At 34.7% G+C, this 22,156-nt stretch overlaps 1 protein-coding gene and 1 long non-coding RNA gene across 3 annotated transcripts in view; one reads left to right on the forward strand and one right to left on the reverse strand.

The window, feature by feature from the left end:
• LOC111750668 (uncharacterized) overlaps positions 1–22,156 on the forward strand; it is a 74,719-nt gene that overhangs the window by 4,541 nt on the left and 48,022 nt on the right. The window lies entirely within an intron of this gene.
• The window catches only part of EPHA6 (EPH receptor A6), a 1,103,076-nt gene continuing 1,095,546 nt past the window's right edge, over positions 14,627–22,156 (reverse strand). Inside the window, 2 exon segments of the mRNA XM_003410340.3 lie at positions 14,627–14,839; positions 16,057–16,206. Of these exon segments, the coding sequence (XP_003410388.1) occupies positions 14,725–14,839; positions 16,057–16,206 (265 nt within the window). The 3' untranslated portion in view covers positions 14,627–14,724.

Raw genomic sequence — 22,156 nt, forward strand, 5'->3', positions numbered from 1 at the left:
CTGGGAGATCTCTGTAAATTGGCCTAATTACGTGTTTAGTGCTTCTCTTCTATCTCCTAGTTCATTGCATAGTGCCTGGGGTCTTAAAAGCTTGCAGGTGGACATCCAAGGCACAACAATTGGTCTCTAGTCCCCAGGAACAACAGAGGAAGAAGGAGTCAGGAAGGAGGAGGGTATGGAATGTGTGGCTAATTGTCTCCATGGAAAACTGCTTCCTTTTCTATAAGACCAGAAGAACTGGATGGTGCCCGGCTACCATTACTGAATATTTTGATCAAAGAGTCCATAGAAGAATCCTGATCAGAAGGGGGAAAATGCAGACAGAATTTAAAATTCTCATGGACTCTAGACTTTCTGGAGCCATAGAGGGTGGATGAGCCCCTGAAACTATTGCCTTGAGATAGTCTTAAAAACTTAAACCAAAAATATCTCCTGAAGTCTTCTTAAACTAAGCAATAGTTTAGCTTACCTAGTAAAAAAAAAAAAAGTCTATCTTGAACACTATGGTCTTCTAAGAACTATCTGTATGGGACCAAATTGATAACAGCAACTTGAAAGATTATATTGGAACCTTGGGGGGGGTGGTCAGTGAGTTTATGTTAATAGGGGAGGAACAACTCAGAAAAGGAGGGTGAGAACGGTTGTATAACTGGAAGAACGTAATCAGTGTCACTAGATAGTACATGTAGAAACTGTAGAACTGGTGTGTGTTTTGCTGTGTATATTCTCAACAACAGTAACAAAATATATAGAATTTAGAAAAAGAAAAAAAACAATATTTCATATTGTTGAATCTGCTGTTTGGGTGCTTTGCCTACTGAAAACTGCCCTCAAGAATACACTCAGCATAAAACTTGCTCCAGGTCATTTAAGAAGTTAGTTTGGCTCTCTTCATTTTATTATGAAAATGACAAACTTTAAAATAGTATGTGAGTTTCCTAAGACTACTTAGGATCCCTGTGTAAGAGAAGAGGGTTTTGAGTACTACCAGTTTTAATTTCATATTGGCTTTTGGAAACCTAGTGGAATTATAAATGAAGTAAGAGTGAGATAAGACAAATGCAGCACTATTCTGATTAATCAGGATACTTTTTATGTATTTTCTTATGGTCAAAAGGAAACTTTAAAAATAATATAGAAAATTCCCAATTTATAATTTACTCAAGGTTTTTGGAATGATGGCCTAAGCTGTGTTTGAACAGTTGGATGTTATAGGTGTCGTTTTTGGTCATCTGCATTTTGTGTACAGTACAAAGTCTGAAATGAACCATATAATTCACTTGAATCTCATAAAACATTTTGCCTATATAAAATCATGACAAAAAAATGCCGTCCCAGTGATTTATAGAGATTTGTGTGGATTGTTGGCCAGAGTATGGATGTGTTATAAGCAGTGCATTTAAAATTACACAGAATGCTAAGGAATGAAATGCAGAGCTCTTGACCTTGATGACATTAATTATCTTGAAAAATTACAGCTAGGATTCAGGATTCAGAATTGCTAAAGTAGTTAAAGAACATGCCTCTAGATTTAATAGACTAAAAAATGAATATGCATTCATACAAGGATACAAAAAAGTCACAAATTCAACCACCAGAACAGTTAACATTTATTCGCTAATAGATATTTTAATAAACAGGCTTACTCCATCTGTAAGACCCTGATAATGCCTCTTATGAAATCATAGAAAAATAAAATACAATAATTAGTAATTTGTACTTTGTACAAAAATCTTATTATGTTGCTCAGCAGGTAGTTTTGCTAAACACCATATTTTTTTTTCCAGCAAATAGATGACACATGTAATGCAATTCACCATAAACAATCCCTCATGTTGAGAGCTGAGCATTCTATAACACTATTAACTTGTATGCATGCCAGCACATGAAAATTTACATGGAACATCATAATATTATAGTAGGTTTTTATAAGATAAAAACAGAAGTACCTTCGAGTAAATCTGGACAGCTTCATTGCTATAGTAAAGTAGGTAATAGGTAGGATTGCGGTTGGATTGTTAACACCCTTTTACTGTGTTTATCTCTCTACCATGTTGTGATTACAACAAGAAAAGAGAACCTAGGCTTGTAAGGAACCTGAGTGGAAGGCATATATTGAAGCTCTAAATAGTGATGCAATACCAAAAAGAAAAAATAATACAGTGCTGCACTTCCTTATTCTACTAAACTGAGATCTTTCCCCTTCTTGCAAGAGTAAATGGGTACAGTGCCAAGTCCATAATTAATGGTAAATAGCTTATGACGAGCTACAAAGAGATACTTTCTAAAAATCATATTCATATTTATAGGAAAGAAAATATTTTCAGCTGCAGTTTTTCATAAGTCAAATATAGCTCTATGAGGAATTAAATAGCTCAACCTAGACAAGTGTTATCTAGGTATTTTTATATAAATGGTCTCTTTAGTATTAATAAATTTTAGGATTTGTGCTACAAAGATGTTTATGACTGTTATTTTGAATACACTGCAACTGTTGATGTCATCTACCATTTAAAATTTGACATGGCCATTTAAATCAAGTGTTTAATCATATACATATTTATATGTACACATCTATTTTTATATTTTATGGCTATGCTAGAACAGCAGAAAAATGGAGAGCAATCTTCTTCCATTATTCACAATCTAATTTTTTTTAATTTCACAACAAACCCAAAGAATAAATATGCATTTTAAAATCCCCACAATTGAATGACATAGTCTATCCTGAAACAAAGCACCAAACAAACAAAAAAAAACCAAACCCAGTGCTGTCGAGTCGATTCCAACTCATAGCAACCCTACAGGACAGAGTAGAACTGCCCCATAGAGTTTCCAGTGAGCGCCTGGCAGATTTGAACCGGTGACCCTTTGGTTAGCAGCCTTAGCACTTAACCACTATGCCACCAGGGTTTCCATATAAAGCACCAAGCACAATTAAAAGGATCACATTTGTTGTATAGGATAGGGAGGGCCACAAGGAACAAAATGACCACATTGCCCATGGGTTCCTTCTAAATGACAGAAGGTATTGATGTTTTTTCTAAGAAAACAAAAGAATTGTTTTACTGAACAATTAGAGCTTGTTTGTCTTTTTTTTTTCCCCCCAATTCAGATGGGGGCTGGAAATTCTCCAAAACAGTGTTTTGAGAAAACTGACAGCTTGAGTATATAAAACACATCGTTCAGGATTAAGCTAATTTTAATTTTCATATGCTTTGAATGATAACAAAATAGCTACAAAATGTTTCTGCCTTTTTTCCCCTGTAATAGGCAAAAATAAGTATGAAAAGAAAACATGAGAAATATTTGTGGTAGTGAGAAATCCTCACTTAATCTCTATGTTATGGAGAAGAGGACTTTTGTCAGTCCTTGGAAAGCACAGAATTCAAAGTATCAGGTCTTCCAAATAATTCAACTCAAAAATATTTAGTAAAGATGTCTTTTAAACCTTTTATACAATAGTTTTCTTTCCTATTACTTACTATACTCATGTAAATACCTATTGAATATATATATTCACTTTCCTACTCTCCAACTATTTCCAACTTTTTCTTCCAACCTATATTCCATCCCCATCCCCTCATATTGACTTTTATCTAATTCTTGGTAAAATAAAACTACTTACACAGTAACACCTGTATATTTCTACTGCAAAACTACCCACCTATCTGCATATTACATATTGCCTTCTTTCCTATTGGAGTTCTGCGGAGTTCTGTGTCCCTGCATCTGTCAAAAATTAACCTCTCTACTTAATGCTCTCATGAGGAACCTTTACATGGATTAAGAGGCAGTTTTTCGGATAGAACAAGGGGATACTGATTGGTTTAAAGCCAGGAAAGGTGTGCATCAGGGTTATATTCTTTCACCATACCTATTTAATCTGTATGCTAAACAAATAATACAAGAAGCTGAACTATATGAAGAAGAACGGGGCATCAGGATTGGAGGAAGACTCATTAACCACCTGTGTTATGCTGATGACACAACCTTTCTTGCTGAAAGTGAAGAGGACTTGAAGCACTTACTAATGAAGACCAAAGACCACAGCCTTCAGTATGGATTACACCTCAACATAAAGAAAACAAAAATCCTCACAACTGGACCGATGAGCAACATCATGATAAATGGAGAAAACATTGAAGTTGTCAAGGATTTCATTTTACTTGGATCCACAATCAACAGCCATGGAAGCAGCAGTCAAGAAATCAAAAGACGCATCTCATTGGGCAAATCTGCTGCAAAAAGGACCTCTTCAAAGTGTTGAACAGCCAGGATGTCACCCTGAAGACTAAGGTGCACCTGACCCAAGCCATGGTATTTTCAATCACATCATATGCATGTGAAAGCTGGACAGTGATTAAGGAAGACCAAAGAAGAGTTGACGCCTTTGAATTGTGGTGTTGGCGAAGAATATTGAATATACCATGGACTGGCAAAAGAACGAACAAATCTGTCTTGGATGAAGTGTGACCAGAATGCTCCTTAGAGGCAAGGATGGCAAGACTGCATCTTACATACTTTGGACATGTTGTCAGGAAGGATGAGTCCCTGGAGAAGGACATCATGCTTGGCAGAGTACAGGGTCAGCGGAAAAGAGGAAGACCCTCAACAAGGTGGATGGACACAGTGGCTGCAACAATGAGCTCAAGCATAACAACGATTGTAAGGATAGCACAGGACCAGGCAGTGATTCGTTCTGTTGTGCATAGGGTCGCTATGAGTCGGAACTGACTTGATGGCACCTAACAACAACAACAACCACAGCAACAACCACAACAACAACAACTTAATGCTCTGTATTCTAACACCTCTACCTACTTTTCAAGGCCTTTCCTACTATAATTATCTTCTCTTGTGCATAATCAGTTTTCCCTTTTCTGCCAGATCATTCTCATAACCAAAAACCAAAAACCAAAACCAAAACCAAACCCGTTGGTGTTGATTCCAACTCATAGTGACCCTATAGGACAGAGTAGAACTGCCCCAGAGAGTTTCCAAGGAGCATCTGGTGGATTCGAACTGCTGCACTTTTGGCTAGCAGCTGTAACACTTAACCACTATGCCACCAGGCTTTCCAGATCATTCTCTGAGTATATAAATATGCTCCAGTATCATCTAAAGAAAAGAAAAGAAAAACCCTCTTGATCCCACATCTCCGTCCAGCTACTGCCCTATCACTCTTGCTGCCTTCACAGTAAAATGTCTTGGAAGATTTGTTTATAGATACTGATCCTACCTTCTTTCCTTGCGCATCTCCTTAATCCACTTAAATCAGACTTTGACTTTATTACTTCATAGAGACTAACTTTTTCAAGGCTATCAATAACTTCCATGTTGCCAAATCCAATGGTCATTTCTTTATTGTAAACTTGACTTCTTAAAAGCATTTAATTGACCAAGAGCATCTCTTTTCTTCTCTACCTTACCTTACACTCCTCAGTTTCCTCTGCAGGCATCTGAAGTTCTCCCTAACTTCTAAATGTTGGAATGCCCTGGAACTCAGTCTTGAATCTACTTCTCTCTCTACAGCCTTCTAGGGATTTCAAAACTTTAAAAACAGTGAATATACGGTTGTATAAATACAGTTGACTCCTAAATCTTGATTTCCAGCTATGATTGCTCCTCAGAACTCTCATAAGCAACAATATACTCGATATCTCCATTTGAATATCTAATGGACATCTCAGACATTACATGGCTAAAAAGAAACTCTAGATTTTTCCTCTAAACTTGCTTTTCTTCCACCACCATTGACTCAGTTGCTCATTCCTAAAATGTAGAATTATTCCTTCATTTTTCTTTTCATTCCTCATACCCATCCATTAGCAAGCCCTGTCTTCAAACATTTTCCAAAATCCGTTCAGTTCTCCCCATCTTCATAACTTCCACCCTAATAAAAACCACCATGTTTTGTTTGAACTACAGTGGTAGCCTCATAAATATTCTCTGATCTCGTCTCCTTCTTGCCACTCCTCGCTTCATCCACCGTGTACCAACTATACTGTTCTCTCTATCCTCAAATATTCTAAACTCGTATACATTAACCACTTATTCCCTCTGCCCAGAATCTCTTCCTCTAGATCGTCTCTTGTCTGTCTCCTCCTTTTTTCAGATCTTAGTTTAAGTGTCAAGTCCTCAGAGAAGATTTCCCTAAATTTAAAGAAACCACCGCCATGCTCTGCAACATTACTAATGTAATTATCAGCAGGAAGCTTATCATTCTTTATTGTGTATCTTCACTATTAGAAGATCAATTCATGAGACAGGGACTTTGCTTGCCTTGGTCACCCTGTATCCTCAGGGTTTAGAATAGGACACTAGTACATGGTAGTTTTTAATGAACAGATGAATGAATGAATGTACATATGAATAACTGTATATTTAAATAAATCAGTATATATATACTGACTTTAAAATTTAGGAATTATACATTTTTGGACCAGCAAAAATGTTTCCCAAAGTGTAAAGAAGTTAAAGGAGGCATTGACTGGACAAGTCTTTTTTTTTTTTTCAACTATGAATGCCTAACCACTGTATTTAATAGTAGAGTGTTCAAGGTTGTAAGGTGAAAAAGGGGATGTTTTGCTTCTTCAGAGGGATATTGGGAACTCTGAAGAAAATAAACATATAAAAATATATTTTGATACTTTGATAAGATTTCTTTCTAATTTTATGTTACCAACATATATTTTAACAAATATTTTTGAACTTACACTAGAGATTCCTATTCTCAAAATGCATTTTTGTTTCAAAATTACCAATAAGAATAACATAATATAATCTTCACTTACTTTTTTCTAATAGTATTTTTATTTTTTAAAAGTGAGGTAATAATTTTAACACAAACTTCTCTTTGTATTACTTTTTTATCTTTTCCCCAACATTAGTGGAACTTGGCCTGTTAACATGTTCTACATTCATGCTCCAGCTTTGATTTTTCAAAAATGAGGTTATTAGAGCAGGTATAACATAACTAACATTTTAGGCTGTTAACAGTTATTCCTTCAAAACTCAAAATTAAGCTGTTAAAGTTTGGACTGTATACAATATTAAACCTAGCTTTTTTTTTTTTTTATAGTTTATGAAAAGTTTCTGAAAGGCATTTATATTCTGTAGATATTAAAATTTTCAATGACACAACCTAAGTTTGAGTGTGGTTAACAAAATGATTAATAATGTATCAGAAATCAAGCACATACAATAATATTTACAATCAAGTGTTACTCATAGTTGTTAGTATTGCTCAGGTCTTGTGCCCCAGCAAACAAAACAAACAAACAAATAAAAACTTCTATTTCACATTCTGACTTTTTTCCCTCTTAGAGGTCTAAAAAATCTAAAATTATATCCAAGCTCCGTATCTGTATATGACATTTTTGCATAGTATAAATATATTAATATAATCACATAATTTTCTTTGACTACATATATATGGCATGTAAAAACAGAGATCACATTAAAGAAAATTCAAAACTCCAATGAGAAATAAATATTTATACACATTAAATCTTATTTTTCATGTAGTGTAGAAATTTTGGAAAGCCTCAACCACTGTTTATTATAATATTGTCCATGAAATTCCATATTATTTTAAAGATACTTCTGAGGATATTGCAATAATATATCTAATAATAAACTACTAGTGATTTTAAGCAGGTTAGATATAACAGTGCTCAAATCAATTGCATTCACAGAAAAAATAGCTTGTTCAGTTACAAGTTTGTTAGCGAATGAGTCACCACTGATTTTATGATAGAGCTTCTAAAGACTACAATCTTTAGATTTGTTTTAAAACAAAAATAATAAATGGCAATAAATAAAGCATGTGCAGTTAAAAAATACTTTATTACAACTTTGATAATGATATTGTTGGGTAGATAAGAATTCTGAAGACAGCAAAAAAATACTACTTTGTGTGAAAAATGAACTAATAGAATTATATTCTGGTGAAAAATGAACTAATAGGACTATTTATATTCAGGCTTCTCTGTGATTGAGTGAAGATGTGTTTAAGTGAAAATCTAACAACAATTTCTACATAAATATATACATTTCTTTTCATAAATTATTAAATGTAGAGCAGAGACTTTATTGTAATAGCGGAAGAGGACATTTTAAATTAGGAAAAAATCTTGAAAGTGTATTGTTTATTCATGATACCAAACCTTTCTAGAACAGAGGAAGATTAAGTCTTTTTGAAGAACGATGATAAATAAATGTAGCAAAAACTCGTATAGGACTGCTCACATCAATACTACTTGTCCTATAAACTCATATTTAATTAAATGAAAAAAAAAAAGACATTTATCTTCAAAGTTACTGGTGTCTAAGATCCCCAGATACTTTCGCTAAGTAAACTTTTATTCATTCAACTTTTATTCCATCTATTTTCTTAAAAAAAAACTTAAAATTTGAATTAATTACATGAAAAATGAAGATTCTTTGTCCTTGGAGTTTTCTTTATGATAATATATTTAAGGATAAAGATAGTTCTCCCTTAAATGAAGAATAATGAAATGGAGACTCTGGTGTTAACTAGATAGGAATTTTGAAATAGGGCTGTCCTTCTTTTATTATTTTACATACACCCTAAAGCCATATTTCAGTTGTTCTGATTTCCTATTTAAGTTGATAATGCATTATCTTAAAGAAAAGTGAGTTTATTATGATAAATGAAAGACAAACAGAGGTTAAAATAATGGAGAAATATGGATACAGATGGAGTTTTACTTGATAAAGGATCTTCACTAATTCTGATACTTTTCTAATTTATAACTCCACCAACAATTATATTATTAATTTGTACTTTGTTTTCTAAAGAAAAGCAGAAACCACATCTTCATATTACATTTAAGACAATCTTTCATCCTCATCTATCAGGTAATTTTTTTTTTTTTTAATGTCTTTGTCATTCTTAAGGATGAATTAGGTTTTTTAGAGCACTGGGTTTTTTTTTTTTTTTTTTTTTTAGGGTAGTGGAATTCTTGGAGATTTTCTCTTTTAATGAAACAAAATAAAAATTCTCTTAATGATTAGCGATTTCACACTAGGATTAGCCAGTGTAGAAATTCAAGCAAGGACCTTCCTTTGCTTTGTTTTATTTAGAAAGGAATCTTGCTGTCATTGGGAAAGTGCAAATATAATAAAATGGAGGTGACTTCGCATCATTAAGGGATACACAAAACTTTACATTTGCCAGATTTATTTTTTTTAAAGGTGAAGTTTATTCACTTAGTAGTGCTTTGCCACCCTTAACAATAAGGGTGATTAATAGAAAAGTTAGCAGAAGTTTTCTTTTAAATTTTCATTTCATTTTTAAGTACAGTGATTTTGAATTTACTCTGATAAGCTGAAAGTAAACTATTTCAAATCTACCCTAAAATCTCAAAACAAACAAAACTCTTTTGATTTAAGAGCAAAGAACCCAAACCTTGCACTTAAGTTGTAAATATTCTTTTTATACATTTCCTATAAATCATCATTAATTTAAATATAATTATTAGAAGAAAGAAGATTAGTTAAAACTACATTTTGATGATCTATATCTTCTGGATCTTTTTTTTTTCCCCAGAAGACATACATATTAGGTCACATCCCTTTATAACATAAAAAAATGTAGTTTTTATCCTAAGAAATCTTTGAAACACTCGCCTAATACTTGGATTTTTAAGAAAAGAGTAAGAAAAAGAAAAAGAAAAAAAAAAAGTAGTGCACTTAACTCTTTGCAATATACTATTTTTCTTATTTCACTTAGAAATGTGTTAGATCTAGTCATGATTACTAATCCTTTCCCTTGTTAACTTTAGTATTGAGTTTGAAAGGATTTTATGCAACAATTACAGTTTCATACTTACTCTATTTACTGGAACCAGTGAATTGGCTTGGGCAAGAGATGACTCCAGAAGTATTTTTGAACAAAGGCAGTTGTTTGCTATGTGGAGGCACCTTTGAGGTAGTGAGTCCAGACATGAACTGAAAAGCTTGCCACTGGGGAAAAACAATCTGTGACTCACGAGAAGTATGGTGAGATTGTCTCAGAGCACCCAACAAGAGTGTTTTCTTCTGCCAGAGGGGGAGGAATCTATCAGAATTTTTCTGTAGGGAATTGCAAATACAATTTGCATTGCACAAGTGTTTAGTTATTTGTTGTTTTGTTCTTTGGAAACAGCCAAACCCTAGTGACATGGCAACCACAGCAAACAGGCTCTCACCTCTACAGTTTAAGCTTGAGAGACACAGGAAGGGAAGGGAAGGGAAGGGAAGTAAAGTCAAACTATCTTTTTCTTAAACAAATTTAAGCGTAGAGTAAGTTCTCCATAGATGTTTGTTACAGTGAACTGAATGACGTTTACACTGAGCATTATGAAGATTGAAAGCTTGTTGGAAACGTTGACCACAAAGACAAAAAATTAGTTGATTTCAGTGCATGGAGTCCTGATGGAAGAGTACTACCAATTTCAGCCAGTGTACTCCTCTACCTTATAGAGTCTGCATATAGAAAGAATTACAGTATTTTTGGATTGAGCATGAAGTACTATAAGTTTGTTCTGTTTACTTCATGGAATTTGAGCTTGGAAAAGTTAAGGTGATCATGCTAAGTGATGCCTCTGCTTCTAATCTCTTTGTTATATCCAGACATAGACACCAGCTGTGAGCTTATAATAACTGGTTTTGAATCTTAAAATATTAATTTCTTTTAAATTAATAATAAACTTCTTTAGCTAAAGCTATAAAAAAGGATCATCATCATTCATTTCAAAATTACCTTCCAAAGTACTTAATTTTCAGTTAAAGCAAAATGCATACTCTCCGTGAGTATATATGTTCCCACTTATGTGAGGGGGCCAAAGATACTGAAATATAGCTTTTGCAACCTACCCTTCTTCCCTCCACCTTCAGCCTCTTCTAAGGATATATATAAGATCTTCTAAGGAGATTTTCTGTGCTACCTTTGTTGTGTTGATAGGGAGGAAGGGTGGAGTGGCAGAAGCTGAGAAAGGATGAGAGGGAGGATGGGGTGATAAGAGAGAAGGATAGGGCTGAGGAAGGAAGTTTTAGAAATTTTAATCAAGGAATAGAAAAAAGAAACCCCCTATAGGTGAGAATTTTGAGATAAGAGATGTGTCTGTTTACCTTAACCCAAAAAGACAAACCCATTACCATGGAGTTGATTCCGACTCCTAGCGGCCCTGCAGGATAGAGTAGAACTGCCCCATAAGGTTTCCAAGGCTATGACATTTACAAAAGCAGACTGCCACGTCTTTGTCCCACAGAGCAGTTGGTGGGTTGGAACCACTGACCTTTCAGTTAGCAGGCGAGTGCTTATAGCCACTGTGCTGACAGGGCTCCTCTTACAGAGCAGAAATTTGGGATGGAAAGAAGTCAAAATGGACTTTTCGGAAACGTGGTTTGGTTATATATAATCTAATTCATCCTTCACGACCTCTTCAGAAGACTTTCTGTAAAGACTTTGCTTTTTAAGGATAGGATATGGATCTGTTTTCCATTCAAGGGCTGAGACAGACCTTGAAGCTGTAGCTGGGAGGCTGTTTTATTCAGGCTACATAGTTGGATAGATTTTAAAGTGTAAAACAGAGTGAAATAAGATAAATCTTTTTGATTATGACATTCATATTTATTTACCAAAAGTTTAGTAATTCTCGATTGTTGTTAAACCAAGAGTTTTGCAATTTCTCATTGCTATTTAAAAATGTTTTTTGGTTTAACAACCTGCATATCTCATCTCTCTCCTTGATTGTGCATTGTTTTTACATTTTTTCCCCAAATATTCCCAATACAATGAGACAGTAAGTTGTCTATAGACTGGAAATTGACCATCCAGAAAAGAAAATGAAAATGGTTTTCTTCAACTGTCTGATTTTCAAAATCCAAAAAATCCTCAATAGTACAGATTAAGAAATTTAAAATAAAGCAGGGACATGAATGTATATGCATATTTTAGTTAACAAAGATTATTTCCAAAGGCTTGTGATTTATGGAGGTTGTTCATTTTCTTTCTATAATTAAGTTCTATGCTTATGCATATTGAACAGTTTTGATTACTGAATTATGTGCACTGATAAATCTCAAAATGTTTTGTGTAAAATTTCCAAATGAGTTTGGCAATTTAACTGTAAATATCATGGGGTTTGTGATTGGTAGGCAGTAAAGAAATAGATAGCCTTATTTTTTAATGTTTCTGTTTAATTTTGCACACATAATTCAGTTTTGCTTTGACTATGATTAGGTTCAAAATTACACTTAAAATTACCATGCTTACTGTTCAGAAAAATAGAAATGTAGTTTTAAAGGAATTTTAAAGAGGATATGTGGGTGAGAGACAAAGTGAAAGGCAGTTTATAATACTAGAGAAAGATGTTAGGGGGAAAAAAGGTAAAAATTAACAAGCTCTAGAATAAGATCATCAGAACTTTTTAAGAAAAAAAAAATCTTAACAGAGAACTTTAATCTTGCAATTACTAAATGCCCATGTCATAGAATTTTAAGTACTTCACTAAAAATTTATTTCATCAAGGTATACAGAAGTTGCTGACAGAGTCCTGTGGAAGACCATGATTATTCTATTCCTAATTTTCTAAATACCTTTTTTTGTTGTTGTTGTATTATAAAAATAAATATATATGGTTAATAAATTTAATCTGTTTTATATCTGCTCCTATTTAATAATATATGTCTGAAGACAGATACATATGGAAATTTTATATTTCCTCTAAATTAATCCAGATTTTTGTAAATGTATCAAGCAAATGGCAGATAGCCTATGAGTGATGCATAGCCATGCAGGTGATGGCTGGAAAATGTTGCTAGCTATTTCTGACACGCTTACTTAAAAAGTGATGAATTTCCCACTTTTTTTTTCTCTTTTTTTAGTATATTTTAAGGAATACTTGTGAAGACTCTTCCTTCTAGCTCTATACTTTTTTTTTTAAGTGAGAAAAATTTATCTGTGGCAGGAAAACCCGGGAGATAAATCACCAAAAGAAAACAATCAGAATAGTCTAGTCTAATAGAGAAATCAACAAAATCTTAAAGTAAGGAAAAAAAAGAGAAAGTAAGGCTCCTTTAATAATGAGAACACCATAATCACCAAAAAATATCAGGTAGGAGGAATTTGGGAATGTGGGTAGTGCACTTTTATCTGTTAGATCAAATAAAAACCAATGTATTAAATCAGCATCTTTAGACAACCTGCTCTGTGCTTTTTTCCCTTCTTGACGAATTCTCTCTACTCTTCTACTTAGCACAACAGTCATTTTTTTTTTAGTTTGTTTTCAGTTTCACAGGAAGGAGTGGATTTTATAATTGAATTAGTCTACAAGGTAGCAGTATTCTGATAAGCTGACTCAGCTTAGTTCACTGAAAAATAAATTTTCCTTTGTTTTTGTAGCCTCTGAAAAGCAGAAGATGATGACAACAACACACATCAGCTGTATTCACATTTTTATGCTATTGTATTACAGACCCCGGTTGCCTCACTATTTCTATATGCTCATGTGTAGGATCTGTTTCCTTTGGAGTGTGCAGTGGCATACTTGTTTCTTGGAAGGTTTGGAAAACACCTCAGCATGTTCATGCAACTTATTTTTTTTTTAAATAAAACATAAAAATTCTTAAACTCCCAAATTGCACCAATATCAGACAAATTAGCTAGATGCGTTTATTTTCCTGTGGCCCTGTATAACTATCATAAAATTCTTTTAATTAAATTAATTAATCTTTTTACATTAAATCTAAGGCTATAATCTTAGATTTTTACTCGAAGTAATTCCACTGAGAACACTTAATTTTCTCAGTGCCTTGATAATTGCTTTCGTAAACTTGTAAAGATGAACCAAGGGAGCAGCCATGGGTTTATTCCATGCCTCACTCTTTGGAAGGCATTATAGCATTGGACTCACTCTTAATCTTTCCAGGGGTGATTTTCATAAGGAAGTAGAGAAATAGGCTATAGTTAGTAGAAATTAGAAGTGAAAAGCCTCCAAACTACCACTTACTGTGAAATATTTAGGACACTATCAACTTAATTAAAAAAAAAAAAAAAAAGACAAATCCAGCCTTAGAAGATTTAAAAGCACAATACTTTTTTTGTCCCTCTCCTTCCCTGATAACCATTTTCTTCCATAGTCACGGATGACAAGGATTCACTACATGAAATCCTGGGTCATTTCCGCAAATAATACCAACAAGATCAGGCACCACCAGTCAAACTATTATAAAATATAGTAACAATATAACCCATGGAGTTGAATGTAGTCATCAAAAAAAAAAATTTTTTTTTTAATGTCAATTTGGAAGCTACGTGATCACAAAACACGACAGAAAAGTAATTTCCATCTTTTTCATCTACCACCAAACTCTAAATACATCATTAAGGAAGCCACGCGTGGGCCAAATCCTTTTGGATAAGTCATCGCGCACTTCCCAAATGCAAAGTTACACATCCATGCTGAGTTATTTACCACCTTGTAGCAACAATCTGCAGTGGGCTTCGGTTTTATCTGCAGGTAATTGTGAGAGGAGCTATGTAGGATGATTTTAAAATCCAGGTTGGAAGCAAAACCTAAGGTGTGTACCCATAGTCTGAAGAGGAGACAGCAGTTTCTGACATGATGTTCGGAGAATCAGGAGACGGTAGTATAGAGGATATCTTTCATTTTAGAAACGCTGAGGCACAAAACACAGGTGCTTGTAGTACTTTCATACATGAAATCCTTTCTCCTGTATGTGCATCATGTGTAAACGTAAAGTCTGTATACTGCTGACTATTCGTCTCTGGTGTCCAATGAGTATGACTCCAATTCTTCTAATGTCACTGAGAGAGAGAGAGAGTGAGAGACAGAGAAAGTGAATATAAATACCAGAAAATCAGGTCAGTAATGATGAGAGAGGAAAAAATGAACATTTAGGTCTTGTAAATATCTATGTCAGATTTGTATTATGAATTTGCCAGAAAGAGTATAGCTGGTGAAATGAGAGTTAAAGCAGAGAGATAAATGAAAAGCAAGGATTTGTTCATTTTCCTTCTCCCAAGTGCCAAAGAACACATCAAGTGAATCTCAGATTTAAGGGTATGAGGAAAAATTTCAAATCCAAGTACCTATGTGATGTTCAGAAATTTCATAGGCCTAAAGATGATATAATTTAGGTAATTATACAAATTTGCAACAGTATTAAGAAAAGGGTGAGCATGTAGGGTTGAAAGTACAATGTGTACTCCTTTTGAGTTCTCATGGTCTTTCAATAACCTGAAAAAAAAAAAACACTGCCGTTGTATTATGTTAAACCGTATAAAATTGCCATTACTTAAAATAACGGCAATTTCTTATGGCTCAATGTAATAGTTACAGCATCTGGTTTTTAAAATTTATGTCCAGTATTTTATTGTACTCAAAAACCAACCCAAACCCACTGCTGTCGAGTCGATTCCAACTCATAGCAACCTTATAGAACAGAGTAGAACTGCCCGGTACGGTTTCCAAGGAGCACCTGGTGGATTCAAACCGCCGACCCCTTGGTTAACAGCCATAGCACTTAACCACTACACCACCAGGGTTTCCTACTGTACTCAAGCAGTACAAGTTCAAGGATAATCCTTGAAACAGTGGGAAAATGCCCGGCCATTACGATGTACAAAGGCTCTCTGAAATGACATGATGATGTTGTGTTAATTTGATGAAGGTAATAGGAATCGATTATGCAATGTTGATATACATGGGTTGTTAATAATTTGTCCAGGTAAAACTATGTTGATGTAAACTCTATGATGTGAATGAGAGTAATTTCAGAAGGCAATTAAAAATATTTTAAAAGGCTGTTTGAATTAAATATATTCTTTCAAAGAATAATAGTTAAAAGTGTAATGTCCATCCAACTTCCACTAAACAATAGTCAGAAACGGTGAGAGAAGGCATGGAACGGCCATACCAGCCATAAGAAAGGTAGATTAACTGTGGTGTTCCTGATACAGCATTTGAATTTATAATCCCCTGAATAGAGCATCTAAATAGAGTAACAAACCTACTAACTTACTCGATGCCCATTCTTGAAATCAAGTCAAAAGTTGTAAGCCCTGCTGCCATGAAGTTATTCTTATATTGCCCCATCTTTATAGAATCCAGCCAGTCACCAACTGTGACAAACAAAGGGTATTCAGAAACTTCCCCAGGAGACTCTGGCATTCTACAAGAAAGAAAAGAAAAAAAAAAAAAAAGGAGACAATTTAAGTCAGTTAAAGCAGGAATTACTCAATTTTCTTTAACAATAGTCTTACATCTAATGTTCTTCATCTTGCATTAATAACAATCTCAAATTTTCCATCTTATTGTGAAATGTTTACCAATTTCTTTAGTCTTTCTCTGCCGTTTGCCACTACTGGGTCTTATACTTGATGGATCTTGAGAAAACTCACCTCTTGCTAACTTCTTCCTACTTTTTTTAGTTCTGCATAAAATTGTGGTTTCAGACTTGAGGAAGAGCCGAGTCCCACATCCCCTTGGAGAGTCACTAGCTACAGGCTGTTCACTCTCACCCTTTTGGATCTGCCAGCGAATCCATGCCCTTCTGCCTTTTCCTCATTTGCTAGAATAGTTCTTCCTTTCTATGTTTGAGGGAGCCTTCATTTATTTGTTTTCAAATATTCAACAAGCATTATTATCTATTAAAAAGTAATTTCTACTTATATAGAGTTCAGATGCATGAATAATATTTACATATGTCAAAACAGAGTATGTCGCCCAAATCACTGATATTAATAATTAAGGCACAAAGCAAAATCAATGTAAGTTTGGGTTAACAAGAAAAAGGAATCCAGCATTTGTTGTTGGGTGTCGTGGAGTCGATTTTAAGTAATAGTGACCCATGTGACGGAGTAGAATTGCCCTGTAGGGTTTTCTTGGCTATAATGTTTACAGAAGCTTATCTCAAAGTTTTTCTCCTGTGGAGCCACTGGCTGGGTTCAAACTGCCAACCTTTGAGTTAGCAGTCGAGCACTTAACTGTTTGTACCGCCAGGAGCCCCAGTCTATCATTGGTGGGTCTTTATTTTTCTTTTTAAGATCTGTTTCAAAGGGATTCCAGTTGGGGAGATGTTTGCGGTTCTAACATAAAAATAATATAAAAGTATGCTTGTGGAGAGGCTAGTGGATGTGTGTGTGTGTATATATATACACATACATTTTTATGTATGAATATAATAGCTTAATTCAGGCAGGGAGAATAAAAATGGAATTAACCTTAGACATTACAGTAAAAATAATTCAAAATTGTGTATTTAATAGATTCTGGTCATTAACTATTATTCTCCTTACGGAAATTAATAATTAATGAAAACTAATATTAAAAATATTTTAAATGTTTTTAAAAAGTACTTGGTATTAAAGTGCTTTTACGGTATCAGGTATGTTATTATCCTTCTAGGGTAATAAGTATATTGTTCTAAAAATTCTTAGATCTGAGAGTTTATATATCAACTAGTAAAACAGTAGCAATCTTTTTATTTTTTAAAATACCTCGTGTTTAAGCCAAATTAGCATTATTTAAGTAATAAAAACTTTTCCTAATAGAAATGAACCAATGACTTACTTTTATTAGAATATTGAGGGTTAATCCAACTGTCATTTCCTTTGCTTTTTATTTTTGATAAAAAAGAATGAAAGACTGCATAGAGACTTAACTAGTGCCATGATTTTTGACATTCATATTTGGAAAATTTCTTTGTAATGTTTTTACCATTCATATTTGAACTATCTCAGCCTTGCACTAGAAACTGATAATACATGAACACACATAGTTAAACCATGTGAAATAAAAATTCCTCCACCGTGAAGCAAAAAGCGTATACATGCTATATACACTGGGATGATTCTGCTAAAAATACATGGGCATGAAGGTTGAATTGCTTACTTGGGAAAAATGCATAAGAAGGAATAAATTTGTTTTTAAAGAGTAAGATAAAACTCCCTGATGTCAGGAACGATATTTGTTCATTATAAATCAGCCATCACATCAGGACCAAACTCTTCTGTAGACAATTTCATATTTAATCATCACTAATTTAATGAATTCCTACAACGCACTCAGCATTGTGCTAAGGTCTACAGAAAATAGAAGAATGTATACATAAGGTGAGAATTGAAAATTCCTAACAATAAAAATTAACCTTAAAAATTTGATAACCAAACCAAAATACCCATTGCTGTCAAGTCGATTCCAACTCATAGCGACCCTATAGGGCAGAGTAGAACTGCTCCACAGAGTTTTCAAGGAGCACCTGGTAGATTTGAACTTCCAGCCTTTTGGTTAGCAGCTGTAGCTCTTAACCACTACACCACCAGCCAGCGAGCCCAGCCCAGTGCCGTCGAATGCATTCTGACTCAGCGACCCTACAGGACAGAGTAAAACTGCCCCATAGAGTTTCCAAGGAGCACCTGGCGGATTCAAACTGCCAACCCTTTGGTTAGCAGCGTAGCACTTAACCACTACGCCACAAGGGTTTCCACTACACCACCAGGGTTTCCTAAAAAGCCCTATTAATTACCCTTAAATTGCCAGGGCATGGGTCTTAGGAGCACAAAAGCCAGGGCTGTTGTGCATGGCCACACAAGTTGTACACTGTAGACCCCATATGACCCAGAAAATTCTGAAAGGTGCCCTTTGGAATTGTTCAGTACAGAGCCCCTGCTAAAGGCCTGGAATTCATTTCTTTTGTTATTCCTTGATTGTCAAGTTGGACTCCCTTTTTCCAAACTGAGGTCTAGTTGAAGGTGGGGTGGGCTGAAGAGGAATGATAGAAGTACAGAGAGTTTTGCTCTTTATATGTAATTGGAATTTGCATAAGTTAAATGTGCGAACCTTGTGACTACACTATACTCCATACTGAGTCTGGTTACCTTTAACAGTGACTTGTGTCCTTTTCACCACTACCCAATTCTGTTACCACATTCCCTATTTTAGAGGCTGTTAAGCCACATTCTTTTCTCCTATGCTACAAATACAATTCGATTTGATTGTGGGTTGTTTCATCCTAACTAATCTCAGAATGATTCCTGGTTTGACCTGAAACAAATATTAGTCATATCCAATGGTGGAAAAGCTATCGTAGCCATTTACTGACAAATACTTGAATTGTAGCTATACTTTCTCAGTGTTTCCTAGAGAGATTCCTGTTAATAAGTATTATTAATAAATAAAAATTCACATATAAAATACATAATAGTAAAGATCTCTGTGGCAAACAGAATTAGACAGGTTTTTCAGCTGCAGCATTTCTCAGAGCCTTCACTACTCTAATGTGATTATGACTAAGAGGATTCAGAATAGCTCCTGCATGATTTTCATAAATTATTTGACCAATTTCTATGGAGTAAACATAATTTGGGAAATGCTGCTGTACGTCATTGACCAAGTTTAAATATCAAAATGACTAGAGTACCCTTGTTGCTTATTGAAGTAAATAAAGTCACACACTTTGGAAAATTGAGAGAAGGTGTGGCTCTTATATCTTTTAATCACTTGTCAAAGATGTTTGTTGACATTGAACAAAATTAGAAGAATGTCTTTAAGTGGCTTCCCTTCAAATTCCTATGCCACTCTTGATGTACCCAGGTAGTCAGATGACTTTCACTTCTCTCTCCCGAGATAACGCTAGAATAACTCTTGAGCTTTCACAATTTCATGTCATTGGTGAGTGGAATGTAGTTTGCTAATTTTATGTCCTTAGTATTTTTTTTTTTTAGTATTTAAAGGTCATGGAAAGACATGCTGTATAGTAAATGAGTTAAATGGCCTATTTCCCTGTTGAAAAGCATTCACCATTTGCTCCCAGAATGTTTCAATACCATAATTCCCTTTCTCTCCACACATCTTTAGTAACCTAGTTACTCTTTGGCCTCTATATGAGTGCGCTGGCTGTTGATTTAGTAAGGTCAGGATCCCCTCATTGTTCACTGCCACTGTACAATAACTTTTCTTTCACCTTATCTTATAACGAAGTTGAAAAATGCTGCTATTTTCTGGTTTTGAGGGTTGGGTACCATCACCCTCACATGAATTCTCTGGAATATTACCTAATAAACAATAAATGCCCTTTCTTATCAAACATGGACAATGATAAATTCAGTCTGCTATTTGCTGAGCATGTAGAAATTTCTGCTAGTTGGTGATTTGTGGCTGCTGCCCACCTGAGAAATATCTTTACAGCAATACCTGCAGCTCGTATTGAAAAAAGGGTCAAGGGTCTACTCTTTTCCTCAGAAAAATGAGGAGGGAATAGAATTTAGAAAATTCCAGGTAGGAATAACGGTTAATTTAGGTTAGGCAAAGGGCTGGCGTATACATTTAATAGGTAATGCTGCATTTAAGGTATAATAAATATACATTCAAAATAAATTTGAATATGTAAAAATAAACAGCAGAGATAGAGTCAAGAAATTTTTATTCTAATGAGTCCTTGGAACTCACAGTAGTACTGTTCTTTTAATTGAGAAGGTTCTTAAATAGGTTATCAGTAGGTGTTGTGACCCAATATCTTGCAACATGTTTTCTCCCATTCAAGATGGGTGATTCAGAGCTTGACATAACTAATGCCATATAATGCTCTAAGTAATCTATAAGCATTTTTTATTGCACCAGCTGCGATGGGCTCTTCCAAAGGGTTGCAGAGCCCTCTTGGCTCCTGGGGCCTTGGTCTTGCTCCTCCTCTTTGTTCTCTTGAGAAGTGGCTACGAAGGCTGCCTGGTGCTTTTGTTCTGCAACTTTCTTTCTTGCTCCTTATCTCAGTCAGAGTGGACTTGGCAGGCCAGTTCCACTAGCTGAGAGATTCTTATGTAAGTTTTTTTCAGCCTGTTACATATAGATTAGAGTCCAGATGTCTGACATGCATATTTTTAGTTTAATAAAGAGTTTTTTGTAGTTGTTTTGTGATTATATGACCATCTGTGGGCTATGTGCTTAAAAACAGTTAATCCTTGCCAAAATGATGTATAAACTCTGATGTAAAAATTGCTCCTGAGGACTCCATAGAGGCAGGCTGTGTTGCTGCTGGGTCCCCGGTGATGTATATATCTCCTGAATAAACTTTCTCACTCTTTTTGACCTGGAATACCTTTCATTGGCTCGACTGCTCCAGGGCACAGACCCCAATCGGGAACAGTGTCAACTCTGTCATTGAAAAGGAAGAAGGTTTAAATCTTCAGAAGTTTTCTAGGCTTTATGTTAACAGATCTATTACCACTATATAAATAGAATAGTAGTAGATCTATAAAGAATCTATAAAGATCTATTCAAAAAAGCTTATACTTTGAGATACACAATTTCAAGTAAGATCCTGTTTTAATATGAAACCATCATATGCTTCACGGCTTTTCTTCCCTTAAAACCAAAACCAAACTCATTGCCATCAAGTTGATTCTGACTCATAGTGACTTGATAGGACAGAGTAGAACTGCCCCATAAGGTTTCTAAGGCTGTAAATCTTTACAGAAGCAGGCTGCCACTTCCTTCTCCCGAGGAGCAACTGGTGGATTTGAACTTTGGACCTTTTGGTTAGCAGCTTAGTGCTTCACCCCTGAGCCACCAGGGCTCTTTCTCCCCTTACGACCCTAATAAAAATTTTTTCCCTGGCTCTTACATTTATAGTCAGCATAGCTGTAAAGATGGGCTCCATTCTATTTTACACTATACTTTATTTCATACATTTATGAATATTTTCCATGTTTCTACAATCATAACTATTATTCGAATAAAAAAAAAATCATACCTGTTGCCATTGAGTTAATTCTGACTCAGAGTGACCCTATAGCACAGATTAGAACCTGCCCCATAGGGTTTCCAAGGAGCACCTGGTGGATTTGAACTGCTGACCTTCTGGTTAGCAGCTGTAGCTCTTAACCACTGCACCACCAGGTTTCCATTATTCAAATAAGTGTATAATATTCTATAAATTGATGCTTAATAATTCATTGACTTAATTCCCTGAAGTTAGAGTATTAGATTACTAACAACGTTCTTTTATTATAGATGACATGCAATCTGAGAGCATGTATCTTTTTTCTTCAGGAAAATTACTTCTTTGGGAAAAATGTGTAAGAAGGACGAATTTTCTTTAAAGTGAATTAAAACTCCCTGGTGGCAGG

Source organism: Loxodonta africana, chromosome 20 (assembly GCF_030014295.1).
Source record: "Loxodonta africana isolate mLoxAfr1 chromosome 20, mLoxAfr1.hap2, whole genome shotgun sequence".
Classification (NCBI taxonomy): Eukaryota; Metazoa; Chordata; class Mammalia; order Proboscidea; family Elephantidae; genus Loxodonta; species Loxodonta africana.